This window comes from Oryx dammah, unplaced genomic scaffold (genome assembly GCF_014754425.2).
Source record: "Oryx dammah isolate SB20612 unplaced genomic scaffold, SCBI_Odam_1.1 HiC_scaffold_17, whole genome shotgun sequence".
Lineage (NCBI taxonomy): Eukaryota > Metazoa > Chordata > Mammalia > Artiodactyla > Bovidae > Oryx > Oryx dammah.
Window position 1 is genome coordinate 4,924,607 of NW_024070201.1, and position 15,245 is coordinate 4,939,851.

Below are 15,245 nucleotides of genomic sequence, written 5' to 3' on the forward strand. Positions count from 1 at the left end.
CCTTTGGATCTCTTCCCTTTCTGCCAATATTCACTCCTTCAGTAGTTTTTGTTCTCAAAGCTTTAAATGCCACTTAAACTCTGATAATTCCCATAATTTTGCCTGTATGCCTGACCTTTTCCCCTGAACTTATCAATCTTCCAACTCAGATGTCCGACACATCTCTTATTTAATAGATCTAAAACTGAAAGCTTCATCTTCTCTTCTCAAAATCTTCCTCTCATAGTCTCCCTTCAACTGACAGGTATTCCAGTCTTTCCAGGAGCTCAAGCCAACAGACTGGCAGGTATCCTCAACTCCTCACTTCCCCTAATAACTTATTACAATCTGTCAGCAAACCCTATCATTTCTACTGCAAAACATACCAGTATCTACCAGTTCTCACCACCTCTACCACTATATCCTGAGAGCAAGTCATCCTTGTCTTTCACCAAGATTACTGCAATAGCTTTATAACTGCTTCCTCCTGGTCTTCCAAGGTCTATTTTCAAACAGAAGCCAGTGTAATCCCATAAAACATCAGAACAGTTTTGCTCACAAGCCTCCAAGGAGTCCCTTACTGGTTTCCAGAAAAGTTGAAATCCTTATAATAGCATCCGAAGCCCCACCCTAACTGTTCTCTTAATCCCCCAACCTCATCTGCAACTACTCTCCACCTTGATCACTCTGTTACAAATGAACTGGCCCTCAAATCACCAGGCCTGCTCTCATTTCAGATTCTTCCTGTAGAAAGCTTTCCCTCCAAATATCCCCCAAAAGAATGTAAACTCCATGAGGGCAGGGACTTGTGTCTCTCTTTTCTCTGCTATATACCCAGTATATAAAAGAGTGACACATATTAAGCATCCAATAATTACTGCTTCTTAATGAATACTTCTTGTTCATGCAGCCTCTTCAGACTGGAATAGCTTTCCTCTATCTACTTACTGAAATCTATTTAAAGGATCATCTCAACTGTAAAATGTTGTCTATTATCTCAAATTGCGCTTCTTTCTCTGAATCATGATAGGCAATAGTTTGCACATCTACTATATAAGAATAAATCAATGATTGGAAATATGAGCATCATTCAAGGAGACAATATTGAAAATTATTATTTATTCAAATTAAGCAATGTAAAAGGCTTCCAGTTGAGATGGTTTTTGAGTTCACACTTTACACTCACCCTTCCAAACACATATCATAACAATGACAGAATTTTTTTAAAAGGCACCTAAATTTTAATTGAAACAACTGCTAAAATTATTGCTGTGATATTTTAATGATAAGCTAGTCTATAACAGACTAAGTAATGAAATTTATAAAATTTTTTTAATATAATAAATATCTCTGTGGTCCTTAATTAAGAACATAATCTTACACCTAACATTTTGTAGTCAACTAATCTGTCAAGTACAAGAGTATGAAGAAAAGACAGTTATTTTCAAATATATGAGAGATGCTCAGTGCCACAATTAAGGATTATAATAAATACCAAGGGGAAGTTGTGACAATTAGTAACTTTAAAAAGAAAGTGCAAGTGAAGTCGATCAATCGTGTCCAACTCTTTGTGACCCCATGGATTATAGCCTAACAGGCTCCTCCATCCATGGGATTTTCCAGGCAAGAATACTGGAGTGGGTTGCCATTCCCTTCTCCAGAGATCTTCCCAACCCAGGGATTGAACCCCGGTCTCCCGCATTGTAGCAGACGCTTTACCATCTGAGCCACCAGGGAAGTCCTTGGTGTCATAAAAACAAAATGTGCTTATTTTTCACTTCCGTATTTAAACATTAAACTTACTTTCTTCATACTGCTATCTGACCAAGCCTCCATCCACAACACCTGGCACTTCTTATGCAAAGCAGGATTGCTCTCACAGTTTATTATGAAGTTTAAATTTGAGGAATCCATTATCAAAACAATATGCAAGTTTTGTTGCACTCCTAAAAAAATAAGATAAATATAGTCATGGAATATTACAATAACAATATTTGAAAAAATCCATATATGGTCTGGTTTTATGAAATTAAAATTTTCTGAAACTGGATGGCAGAAGCTCTTTAACAAAAGGGCAAGCTATGAAACAGAATTATACTCTAAGTGAAAAATCTGCCTGCAATGCAGGAAACAAGAGATGCGTGTTTGATCCTCCTCTTGGGAAGATACCCTGGAGGAGGAAACAGCAACCCATTCCACTATTCTCACCTGAAAAACCCCATGGACAGAGAAGCGCGGAGGGCTATAGTCCAAAGGGTCACGAAGTCGCACACGACTGAACGGATGAACATGCCTGCGGTGCACATGAATGTGCTATGTTTGTGCAAGCTGAGATAACATATCCCAGAAAGATGCGATGCTGCTGCTACTTGTCAAATGTCATACTGGATTCTATTAAGCAATTTTTTTCTTTTTAGGATTTTTGTTTCAATGTTCAGAAGCAAAACTGATCTCTGGTTTTCTTTTAGGAGAAATATTTTTCCTTGTTTCAATGTCAATATCATTTTCCCTTCATAAAAATGAATTTAGAAACTCTCCTTTATTTTCTATGTTCTGAAGTAGTTTTAAAACAGCATTGAGATGATCTCTTTCTTCAAGGTGTGGTAGAAATCCCCTCTAAACTTAAAACAGAGAGAAGGGAAGGTAGCTCTTTAACAACTTTCTTTGTTTCATCAATAATAAATGTTCTTGTAGAAAAATAAAGATGATCACTGTAAAAGCAGTGCCTGGGTGGTGTCACTATTGCCTTATTTTTTGCTTATCAATTTTAGATATCCACTATGTACACGAAACTGCTTCTATAATAATATGTTTCTTTAGTTTCAAAGAAACTACAGAATGTGAAGTGAAGTGAAAGTCACTCAGTCGTGTCCGACTCCTTACAACCCCATGGACTATACAGTCCAGGGAATTCTCCAGGCCAGAACACTGGAGCGGGTAGCCTTTCCCTTCTCCAGGAGATCTTCCCAACTCAGGGATGGAACCCAGGTCTCCTGCATTCCAGGCGGATTCTTTACCAGCTGAGACACAAGGGAAGCCAATAGCACTGAACCAACGTTAATTTCGCTGCCAGACAAATGTACTGCAGCTGTTACAGTAGGATGCTAACATGAGGGGAAGCTGGGTGAAGCCTACACAGGGACTCCCCCGACCATCTTTGCAACTTTTCTATAAATCTAGAAGTTTTTTTTAAAAAAAAAGATTAAGAAGAGGTGACATGGAGCAGAAAGCTGAGAGCAGTGAGGGGCCCAGGCTGATGGAGTGAATGTATGTTCTGTACTATGTGAGTCTAGGGTGGGAAGGGGGAAGGCCACCCCTCCCCAACACCAGGACTCAATAATAAGGGCTTAGCTGATCACTCGCCTTCTGATGTGGATTTCTGGGAAAGAGGAAGGACTCATGTGGTTGGTTTCCCTGGCAACCAGCCTCCACCCCTAGGTGCTGGCCAAAAGTCATCTCATTAACAAAAGTCATCTCATTAACAGAATGTGAACTCGCTCAGTCATATCTGACTCTTTGTGACCCCACGGACTATAGCCTACCAGGCTCCTCTGTCCATGGGATTTTCCAAGCAATAGTACTAGAGTGGATTGCCATTTGGCACAATCTAAATAATTCACTAACTCTCTAAGATAGGTACTAAGTTTACCACATGGAAACAAAAGCAGCAAAGTAAATATCCCAAAAGACATTACCATACTTTCATCCTTACCTTTTGCTAAAATTTTACTTAACATGTTTTTATTATAGGTTAGCCTTTAGTCTGCTTACCGGCTATTTTCTAAAAGTTCTTTAAAAAAGAAAAAAATATAAATTACCAAATGGACCCAGAATTTAAGATACCTTTGCAATCTAATGAGAAAATAAGGTAGATTCAATGGCACCTATTTCACATGAAGCAAAATTAAATTAATAAGTTCTATGGCACTTACTATATGTGAAGTAGTTGAAGACTGGTCCAAAAAATCCATCCTGCGAAGCCTGATCTTTAAGAGGCAAGAGCAAGGGCTCTAATTCTTCGAGAGTGTAGAGTCCAGGAACTTCACCTGCAGAACATTATATTTCTTCTGAGATTTAGCTACATTACACTAAATTCAACACACATTTTACATACACGATGCTTCTTCTATTTTTATATTAAATAATCTGATGTTATTCAATCTTTGTTTCCAAAACAAGCAAGCCCTATCACCTCTATATTACCTGTAACCTTCATTCAAAAAAATTCAAACTCTTCCCACTAACCGTTCATCTATCTGCCTTTCCAAGTCCTTCTCTACCCTCTTCCAAGACTTTGTATTCTAACCTCAGTGAACATTTTTGTGTTCTAAAACTTTAATGAAATATTTCCTCTTCCTGGAATACATCATACCACAATCTTGCTCTGCCCCAAATCTTCCACTAAAAATATTGTTTATCCCTCAAGACACTACTTTGCCAACTGCCACACCCATGAGCCTTTCCTGAATACCAACATGTTAGGGAAAGTACTCTTTTCTCTTGAATATAATATCCAAACATCACTGTTTGGCATTTATCACATCATTTAATAATAAATGAATTACTTCTCCCTGCCCAGTTAGATTCTAAACTCCCAGAAGGGCAAATATTTAATTATGATCAATATTAACCTTAGGACATTCCTGGCAAAGAATCTAAACCATAAATATCTGTTAATAAATGAATAAATTAATGAATGAGCTTGTTACTGGAAATCAGGAGAACTAGTCATGGCGTGCTACTATGCAACAGAATGATGAAAATCAAATAAAGGTGGTAAGAGTATAAGAACTTGATAGAGGGCTTGCTCACCACCATAAATCCAGTTATTTAATAAATATGTATTAAATCAATATATCTGTAGTTCACAAGAAACTGTAAGATTAAATGAAAAATTTTTTTCTGCATTCATGAAAAGTCCAACACAGTCTAAATTACTACTTTTCTTTATGCTTATCTCAGAGGTACCAGATCATGACCCAGCCATCAGTTGTGTACATATTCAAACACAAGCACATACATGTAAAAAATATAAATTTGAGCGGTACCAAGATACCCTTGTATCCTTAAATTTAATAAAGAAAGTTAGTTCTATTTATATACTCTATAGAGAATAAGAATTTTAAATAAAGAAAAGAGACCAAAGGGCCTATTAAGTACTTCCTCTGAAAGTATTTTTCACATAAATATTTTTGCCAAAAAAAGTTAGAAAAATTAACAACCAAAATTTAAGTTTATTATTTTTGCTGTTATATGTTGATAATTTATCATATAGTAAGTACTGGGTTAATGCTTACTGAATGTTTGCTTTCACAAATTAAAACAAAAACCCTGAATATCTGGCCTACTACTTTACATCAGCCAAAAGGAACAAAGTCGCCATCTAGTGACAATTTAAGCAATACGCAGAAATAAGACCTTTAAAAATCAAAATGAAGTGAAAGTGAAAGTCGCTGAGTCTTTGCGACCCCTGTACTATCCACGGGATTCCCCAGGCCAGAATACTGGAGTGAGTAGCCTTTCCCTTCTCCAGGGGATTTTCCTGACCCAGGAATCAAACCAGGGTCTCCCGCATTGCAGGCAGATTCCTTACCAACTGAGTTATCAGGGAATCTCTAAAAAAAATAGGTTATTTACAAAAGAGGCATAGTACTTTCACTATACCATTACCTCTACTTTGACAAAAGTTGATGTACTACTTGTCTAACTAGAGTCTTTCTCATTTGGGCACTAAAGTGTAGACACCTTACTTTACAAACAAAATGTTTTCTTCAACCAAAGCTCTTAAATTCTGGAAACAAAAAGACTACTTCATGCAGAGTCTACATAGCAGCACTGAAAACATGTATTATATGAAACCGCAGTGGGACAACAGCATCGTGTAAACTTGTCCTCAGTCCCTGGAGTGGAGCAACTAAGAGAGCTGAAGCTAGATTTAACAAAGTTTATTTTACACTTAAGTACCAAAACACTCTTGGTCCAAGTTCAAAACAAAGCTGTGCTTAGTTGCTCAGTTGTGTCTGACTCTCTGTGACCCCATGGACTGCAGCCCACCAGGCTCCTCTGTCCACGGGGGATTCCAGGCAAGAGTACTGGAGTGGGTTGCCATACCCTCTTCCAGGGGATCTCGAACCCAGGTCTTCCACATTGCAGGCGGATTATCTACCGACTGAGCTACCATGAAAGACCCAAAACAGCTATCTCACACTAATTCTACTAACAATGATTATACATTACAGCAGACTGATAACCGTCATAAAGTCTGCAGGAAAGGAAGAAATATAGGAAACTGCAGGTATTTTCCTCAGGGACTCACCAAAAAGATAAGCTGGCTCCAGAGACAAGAGTATACCACAATTCAAGAAATATGAGATCTAATATATCTGAAATATATCTGCTATTATATAGCCATATTTAAGGCCATATTATAATTATTAAATTATTCCACTAATGATGGACAGTGAGGTTCTAGCATATCTCTTATTTCTTACATATTTCTTTACAGTTCTTTTATGTCTACAAACTAAATTTCTACAATTTAATATAATGTTTATATCAAAGGGTATAGTACATTTTTTAAATAAATACTGGTTGATAACTCACAGAAAACTAGTCAATCTAATCACACTAGGACCACAGCCTTGTCTAACTCAATGAAACCAAGCCATGCCCGTGGGGCAACCCAAGACGGGCGGGTCATGGTGGAGAGGTCTGACAGAATGTGGTCCACTGCAGAACGGAATGGCAAACCACTTCAGTATTCTTGCCTTGAGAACCCCATGAACAGTATGAAAAGGCAAAATGATAGGATACTGAAAGAGGAACTCCCCAGGTCAGTAGATGGCTGGATGGCATCACTGACTCGATGGATGAGTCTGAGTGAACTCTGGGAGTTGGTGATGGACAGGGAGGCCTGGCATGCTGCGATTCATGGGGTAGCAAAGAGTCGGACACGACTGAGCGACTGAACTGAACTGAACTGAACTTTCCCAAAAGGTGATATATATTATCTAATAGTCCCACCAAAAGTGTATAAGAAGGCAAATTATTCAGTATATTTACCAATATCAATATTTAATCATTTTTATATAATTCCACAACCTCTTGGTTTCATAAAAACAGGATTTCTCAGTTCTCCTGCTCTGAGCATGTTTAATGTTTAACTTTCTATCACTTTAGTACAAGCTATGCCAAATATTTTCTGAAACATAATTTTATATAAGATAACTTCACTTGAATAATATTTACATTATTTATTTTTCTTTAAATAAAACCCATTCACTTGCCTGAAGACAAAAGGCTATTGATCATCTCCAAAAATGCAGGATGTACAAACTGGTAATCCTCAAGAAGTAAAACTACCTGCTGGGCTTCAATTCCAGCAAGATGTAGCACCTGCACAAAGAGAAAGTACATTCCAGAACCCACTCAATATTTTTTGGCAAATATTGGTAAAAATGTTCATTCTGTAGGTAAACTAAGTTATTTTTATTGACTGATACTTTATTGAGTAATCAAAATATAGTTTGGAAAGTAAATTCAGTTCATAAACAAATACTAGTGGGATAACATTTAATTGTTTTATAGCTAGAACATTAAAAGCTAGAGGATTATTTTTAAATATACCCACATATGTCTTAAATCCTACATTTTGTTTATCTTTACCAAGTCATATAACATTCCATAATCTGAGGTACTGAGAGCTAAAAACATAATTTTGCAAAATCATGAAGAAAAAAATCATAAAAATAAAATAAAGACTATATTGTATATCAGAGACTTAAGGGCCATTAAAGCCTTTTAGAATAATAAATAATTAGGATTTAAAACCAAATAAAGTAAACGACTGTGAGGCACGTACATGCTTGAGGTCATTCTTGAAATGCTTCAGTTCATATCCCCTGGAAATCTTCGGTGAAAACAGCACTGCTCGATGCATGTGACTGACTAAAGAAGTGATGGTCCGACGACCCACACCGCTGCGTCCTGCTAGCAGAAGTGAACCTCCAGGAACACTCAGCACTCTGTCAATCCTAGACATATATTCCAGGACTTCTTGGAAAAGCAAAATATCTAAATTCTGGTTATCTCGTCCATAATGAATAAGACCCTTTAAAAAAAAACCCAAACAATATTACATAATTAATGTAAGTCTCAATTATATAACAAATTGTTAATGATCTAGATTAAGACATTATATTTTTGGTGCACTCAAGAAAAGAGGTTAAGTAAATATGTGTTGTCTCACACTCTCTTATCTATTCAATAATCCAGCTGCATGGCACTTTCTAAGGAAAAATTTACATGATGTCAAACAAGTGCATGAGTCCACAACGGTCAGTTACTTTTGAATATCTTTAATATACCTAGTAAAAAGCAGAGTAAGATAAGTAGGTTGTATAAAGACTTCAAACTATCCAACTTTTACCACTTGTTACCGAGGGAACATTTCATGCAAAGATGGGCACAATAAAGGACAGAAACAGTATGGACCTAAGAGAAAAAGAAGATATTAAAAAGAGGTGGCAAGAATACAGAGAAGAGACTATACAAAAAAGATCTTCATGACCCAGATAAACACGATGGTGTGATCACTCACCTAGAGCCAAACATCCTGGAATGTGAAGTCAAGTGGGCCTTAGGAAGCATCACTACGAACAAAGCTAGTGGAGGTGATGGAATTCCACTTAAGCTATTTCAAATACTAAAAGATGATGCTGTAAAAGTGCTGCACTCAACATGCCAGCAAATATGGAAAACTCAGCAGTGGCCACAGGACTGGCAAAAGGCAGTTTTCATTCCAATCCCAAAGAAAGACAATGCCAAAGAATGCTCAAGCTACCGCACAATTGTACTCATCTCACACGCTAGTAAAGTAATGCTCAAATTCTCCAAGCCAGGCTTCAACAGTACATGAACTGAGAACTTAAATATGTTCAAGATGAATTTAGAAAATGCAGAGGAACCAATGATCAAACTGCCAACATGCACTGGATCATAGAAAAAGCAAGGGAGTTCCAGAAAAACAACTACTTCTGTTTCATTGAATACACTAAAGCCTTTGACTGTGTGGATCACAACAAACTGGAAATTTCTTCAAGAGGTTGGGAATACCAGATCTCCTCACCTGCCTCCTAAGAAACCTGTATGCAGGTCAAGAAGCAACAGTTAGAACTGGACATGGAACAACAGACTGGTTCCAAATTGGGAAAGGAGTACATCAAGGCTGTATATTGTCACCCTGCTTATTAAACTTGTATGCAGAGTACATCATGTGAAATGTGGGGCTGGATGAAGCACAAGCTGGAATCAAGATTGCTGGGAGAAATATCAATTACCTCAGATATGAAGATGATACCACCCTAATGGCAGAAAGTGAAGAGGAAGAGCCTCTTGATGGAGGTGAAAGAGGAGAGTGAAAAACCTGGCTTAAAATTCAACCTTTAAAAAGCTAAGATCATGGCATCTGGTCCCATCACTTCATTGCAAATAGATGGGGAAACAATGGAAACAGTGAGAGACTATTTTCTTGGGCTCCAAATTCACTACAGATGGTGACTGTAGCCATGAAATTAAAAGACACTTGCTCCTTGGAAGAAAAGCTATGACAAACCCAAACAGCATATTAAAAAGCAATGACATTATTTTGCCAACAAAGGCCCATATAGCCAAAGCTATGGTTTTTCCAGTAGTCACATACGGATGTGAGAGTTGGGCAATAAAGAAAGCTGAGCCCGAGGAATTGATACTTTGCAACTGTGGTACTGGAGAAGACTCTTGAGAGTCCCTTGGAATGCAAGGAGATCCAACCAGTCCATCCTAAAGGAGATCAGTCCTGGGTGTTCACTGGAAGGACTGATGCTGAAGCTGAAACTCCAATACTTTCATCACCTGATGTGAAGAGCCGATTTACTAGAAAAGACCCTGATGCTGGGGAAGATCGAAGGCAGGAGGAAAAGGGGACAAGAGAGGATGAGATGGTTGGATGGTATCACTGACTCAATGGACACGAGTTTGAGTAAGCTCCAAAAGATGGTGAAGCACAGCCTGGCGTGCTGCAGTCCATGGGGATGCAAAGAGTCAGACATGAGTGAGTGACTAAACAAAAGAACAACAAGCCATGAAGTCAGTGTGCACAGAGTGTAAGACAATTTCCAAACTCTCAAAACACAGTGCCTAACTGAAAATATTTTGTGAACCCTCATTTTTATGTACTGCTCAGATACAAATCCAAAGCCTGTAACAGGTAGTATGCCCTGCCAGGAGCCACTGATAGAGGGAAGGGAGAGAGAGAGGACAACTTTCGCACATTTAACAACAACTGCATATTCCCAAACTTTGCAATACCCATTCCAGTCAAATAAATCAGTTTCCCAGGCCATGAAAAACTTTTCTTGGTATGAAATCCATACTGACTTCCACACAAATACTAATCTTTGAAGTAATCATATGCAATACGGTTGCTTATTATTACAATTAATTAAAAAAAAAACACACACACTCTGTAGGACAGTGCTGTTAATAGTTTCAGTGAAACAGCAACATCAATATCATTTAGGAGCCCATCAAAAATTTGGATTCCTTTCTGATTTTTTAAAGTTCAGATTAGCACCTATTGAATCAGACTTCTCACGATGGGACCCAGTCATCAATATTTTCTAGTACTCAAAGTGATTCTAATGCTCACTAAATGCTAAGACCACTGTTCTAGGATGAGCAGTTAATAGTATATTAACTGTTAATAGTATATTAACAGTGGTATTTCCCAATTAATATTAAGTCTTTTTAATAGTTCCAATCTCAGATACCTTTTCCTAGCATGTATCTTAGCAATTTTAGACTTATCTGTGTAAGTACATGTGCTTCTGGTTAGATCTGACACACTGGGCTGTCTTCTGTGTTTCTTCACAAACCAGTTTCTCCTATTAGAAGATCTTTCACTTCATGCCCTCAGAAAGCTTGCAACAAATATTGTGAAAATGGCTTTAATCATAATCAAATCCCAATTCAAATTCATGATTCATATCCTACCTTTTTAATAACATCCTTAAGATCTGAAGAATTTAGTTTTCCAAGTGGTTTTCCATGAGGAGGCAAAGGTTGTCCTGGGACTGACCTTGTTCCTGAATTATGCTGGGCACCCCACGTAACATAGAAATTATCTGTACAAATGAAAGATATTTTTTCCTCATATGTGTTATTTCTAATGGGAGTATCAATAAATGTATTTCACACTAAACCATCTGTAATTTTATTAGTCCAAATAAGAACATCCCCAAAAAGGCAAAGATTAATTAGTTTGAAATGGCAAATAAATAAAACAATCTCAAAATTATTCTTGAAAAAGAACACAGATTTAAAAATAATATCAAGAGCCCTATCTTTTAAAATAAAAGAAAAATTAATCAAATTGTAATTAGAAAAAAAACCACCACAACTTTCCCTAAATTTATCTATAGCAGTGTTCCTGTTACCATATAAGGAAAATCTGTTCACCGTTATTGAAACTTCCCCTCCCAATTCCTCTGGGAGACTGCTCCATCAGTCTTCTTCTCATACAGTGCGTTCAGCAACAGACCTCCCTTCCCTAGACCCACATTCTTCTTTCTTTCTCCATCACATTTCTCACATTTTCTACTTAGCAAAACCAGCATGTACACCCGTGGTGGAATCATGTCAATGTATGGCAAAACCAGTACAGAATTGTAAAGTAAAATAAAAAATAAATTTAAAAAAATAAATAAATAAAAAATAAAAATTGTAGATAAGTTAAAAAATAAATAAAGAAATAAAATAAACTCTTGTTTGGGAACAACAATACTGCCATAGGCGCCAAACCCAAATCTTCCCTATAGTCATTATCCTAAAGTGAGTTGTGCGCATCTCCTTAAAGGAGCTTTTTTCCTTGAATCTATACTGGGCTCATCAAGTCACTACCAATATTCCTTTTCAGCTGTCCACTTATCACTCATATTTTTTAGTTTCATTGGGATCCAAAGTCAGCCTGTTATGCTTTAATTTTATGATAAATACTCCCTTGGAATTATTTAATCTTATTCTGTATATTAAATTATCAACTATCTAAATATATACCAAAATCTGATTCATGATCTGTAGGCAGGTCTCCCAGCTCTAGTCTAATCCCATATTTCCAATTGCTTAACAGACATATAACTCGCAGATTCATTCATTAAACACATATCTATCACAGACCTGTATTTAAACACTGTACTTTGTTAGAAATAAGTAATGAATAAGACAAACCTAATTTCACTCCTCATAGAAAGGATAAACTTTATGTAGGCTCCCAAAAGACACTTGAAAAACATTCAAACACATGTAAAAAACAGCTCATTGTCTTCATATCTCATCATTTCTCAACTTTAAGAGCATGCTCCTAACTCGTATCCCTGCTACAAGCCTCTGCCCCATCAGATGTATCCTCACTGCTACTAGAGCAACAAACACAAACAAAATCGGACAGTGCCACTGCACTCCAATATCACAGATCGCTTCCCACTGCCTTAAGAAATCTTCCTAATCAAGGCAATCTGGCTAAACTTTGGCTTCACCGACTGCTTGAACCTCTTATCTTCCTCTGTATCCTACGATATACTCTTTTCCTCAAACCTTTGAGTCTTTGCATATTCTTTTTCCTTTGTCTAGAATGCCCTTCCTCTCTTCTTCACTTAATATAGTCATTCTTTAAGATACAGCTTGTGTACAGTTTAGTCACTAAGTCATGTCCAACTCTTGTGACCCCATGGACTGTACAGCCTGCCAGGCTCCTCTGTCTATCAGATTCTTCAGGCAGGAATACTGGAGTGGGTTGCCATTTCCTTCTCCAGGGGATCTTCCTGACATAAGTATCAAACCTGGGTCTTCCAAATTGCAGGCATATTCTTTATTGACTGAGCTACAAGGGAAGTTCAAGATACAACTTGGTTTTCTGCAATCTGCTCAAAAAAATTTAAAATCTTAGGTGTTAATCTAACAAATATGTTATAGGACATATGCTAAAAATTATACAACACTAACAAAAGAAAGCAAAGAGTAAATAAATGAATAAATATATTATGCCCATGGATTAGAAAAATCAACATAATAAAGAGGTCAGTTTTTCCTGAAAACAATATACAGAACTAATACAATTCTTACCATAATGCGGAACACTGTATATAAAGACAAGATTATTCTAAAATTTATATAGAAAGGCAAGGGAACTGAAATACTTAGAACGATTCTGAGAAAGTAAGAATAAATAAGGAAACAGTCAATGGAATTTTAAGACACTAAGCTACAGCAATCTCAAAACGACAGAATGATCTCTGTTCATTTCCAAGGCAAAGCATTCAATATCACAGTAATCCAAGTCTATGCCCTAACCAGTAATGCTGAAGAAGCTGAAGTTGAACGGTTCTATGAAGACCTACAAGACCTTTTACAACCAACACCCAAAAAAGATCTCCTTTTCATGATAGGGGACTGGAATGCAAAAGTAGGAAGTCAAGAAACACCTGGAGTAACAGGCAAATTTGGCCTTGGAATACAGAAGAAGCAGGGCAAAGACTAATAGAGTTTTGCCAAGAGAACACACTGGTCATAGGAAACACCCTCTTCCAACAACACAAGAGAAGACTCTACACATGGACATCACCATATGGTCAACACCAAAATCAGATGGATTATATTCTTTGCAGCCAAAGATGGAAAAGCTCTATAGAGTCAACAAAAACAAGACCAGGAACTGATTGTGGCTCAGATCATGAACTCCTTATTGCCAAATTCAGACTTAAATTGAAGAAAGTAAGGAAAACCGCTAGACCACTCAGATATGATCTAAAACAAATCCCTTAAAGCTGAAACTTCAGTACTTTGGCCACCTCATGCGAAGTGTTTACTCCTTGGAAAAGACTCTGAAGCTGGGAGGGATGGGGGCAGGAGGAGAAGGGGATGACAGAGGAAGAGATGGCTGGATGGCATCACTGACTCAATGGACGTGCGTCTGAGTGAACTCCGGGAGTTGGTGATAGACAGGGAGGCCTGGCGTGCTGCAGTTCATGGGGTTGCAGAGTTGGACACGACTGAGCGACTGAACTGAACGGAAGCTACAGCAATCAAAACTATGTTATTGGCAGAAAGACTGACATACATCACAGAACAGAATTGAGAGCCCAGGAACAGACCTGCACAACTAATTTTTGAAAAATGTGCAAAAGCAATTCAAGGCAGAAAGGTAACTACTCAACAAACAGTGCTAGATCAAGTGGACAACCACAGGCAAAGAAATGAACTCTGACCCAAGTCTCACACCTTACAGAGAAATTCACTCAAACTGGATCACTGATTTAAAATATAAAACTATAAAAAAAAATAAAAAAATAAAATATAAAACTATAAACTATTTAGGGGAAAACGGTAGGGGAAAATCTTCAAAATCTAGGACTACACCTAGTTCTTAAGCTTGACACCAAAAAAACCTTTGAAAAATTAATAAATTGAGCTTCATCAAGTTAAAACTTTTTATCTATAAAAGACTCTATTAAGAAGATGAAAATACAAGCTACAGAGTGGGAAAATATATTTGCTAGTCACTAAAAGAACAGTATCTAAAATACATAATGAACTCTAAAAACTCAATATTTTAAAAATCCAATTAGAATGTGGGCAAAAGACACAGAGATATTTCACTGAAGAGGACATACAGAAGACCCTGGATGCTCAACCTCATTGAACAACTTCATTTTCAAGACACAAAACAAAACCACCACGACACATCAATATACACTTATCAGAATGGCCAAAATAAAAAATAGTGATGACACCCAATGCCGGCAAGGATGTGGAGCAATTGGATCACTCATATATTGCTGATGGGAATATAAAATGAAATACAGCTACTCTAGAAAACAATGTGGCAGTTCTGTTATTTGTTAATTAAGCATACAAGTACCATTCAACACTGCAACTGCATTCCTGAGCATTTATCTCAGAGAAACAAAAAAGTCCACAGAAAACCTGTACATAAATGGCTATAGCAGCTTTCCTCCTAAGAGCCAAACAGCAAAAACAATTCAGAGGCCCTTCAACAAGTAAACAGTGAAAGAAATGGTAGCATTTCAAAATACCTACTCAGCAATAAAAAGGAATAAACCACTGAAACACCTGAGAGTCTGCATATATCTCCAGAGAATTATCCCGAATGAAAAGTAAGATACTTGAAATGGCAAAATTAAATACTGAAAAGATGGTCATTTCCAGAGGAC

At 37.2% G+C, this 15,245-nt stretch overlaps 1 protein-coding gene across 2 annotated transcripts in view; it reads right to left on the reverse strand.

The window, feature by feature from the left end:
* The window catches only part of DYNC2H1 (dynein cytoplasmic 2 heavy chain 1), a 388,421-nt gene that overhangs the window by 266,218 nt on the left and 106,958 nt on the right, over positions 1 to 15,245 (reverse strand). For both annotated transcript variants that reach the window (XM_040257838.1, XM_040257837.1), the window contains exons 48-52: positions 11,011 to 11,141; positions 7,841 to 8,089; positions 7,266 to 7,374; positions 3,912 to 4,025; positions 1,783 to 1,925 (exon numbers count right to left, since the gene is read on the reverse strand). In XM_040257838.1, the coding sequence (XP_040113772.1) occupies positions 1,783 to 1,925; positions 3,912 to 4,025; positions 7,266 to 7,374; positions 7,841 to 8,089; positions 11,011 to 11,141 (746 nt within the window). The remainder of the gene's footprint in view (positions 1 to 1,782; positions 1,926 to 3,911; positions 4,026 to 7,265; positions 7,375 to 7,840; positions 8,090 to 11,010; positions 11,142 to 15,245) is intronic.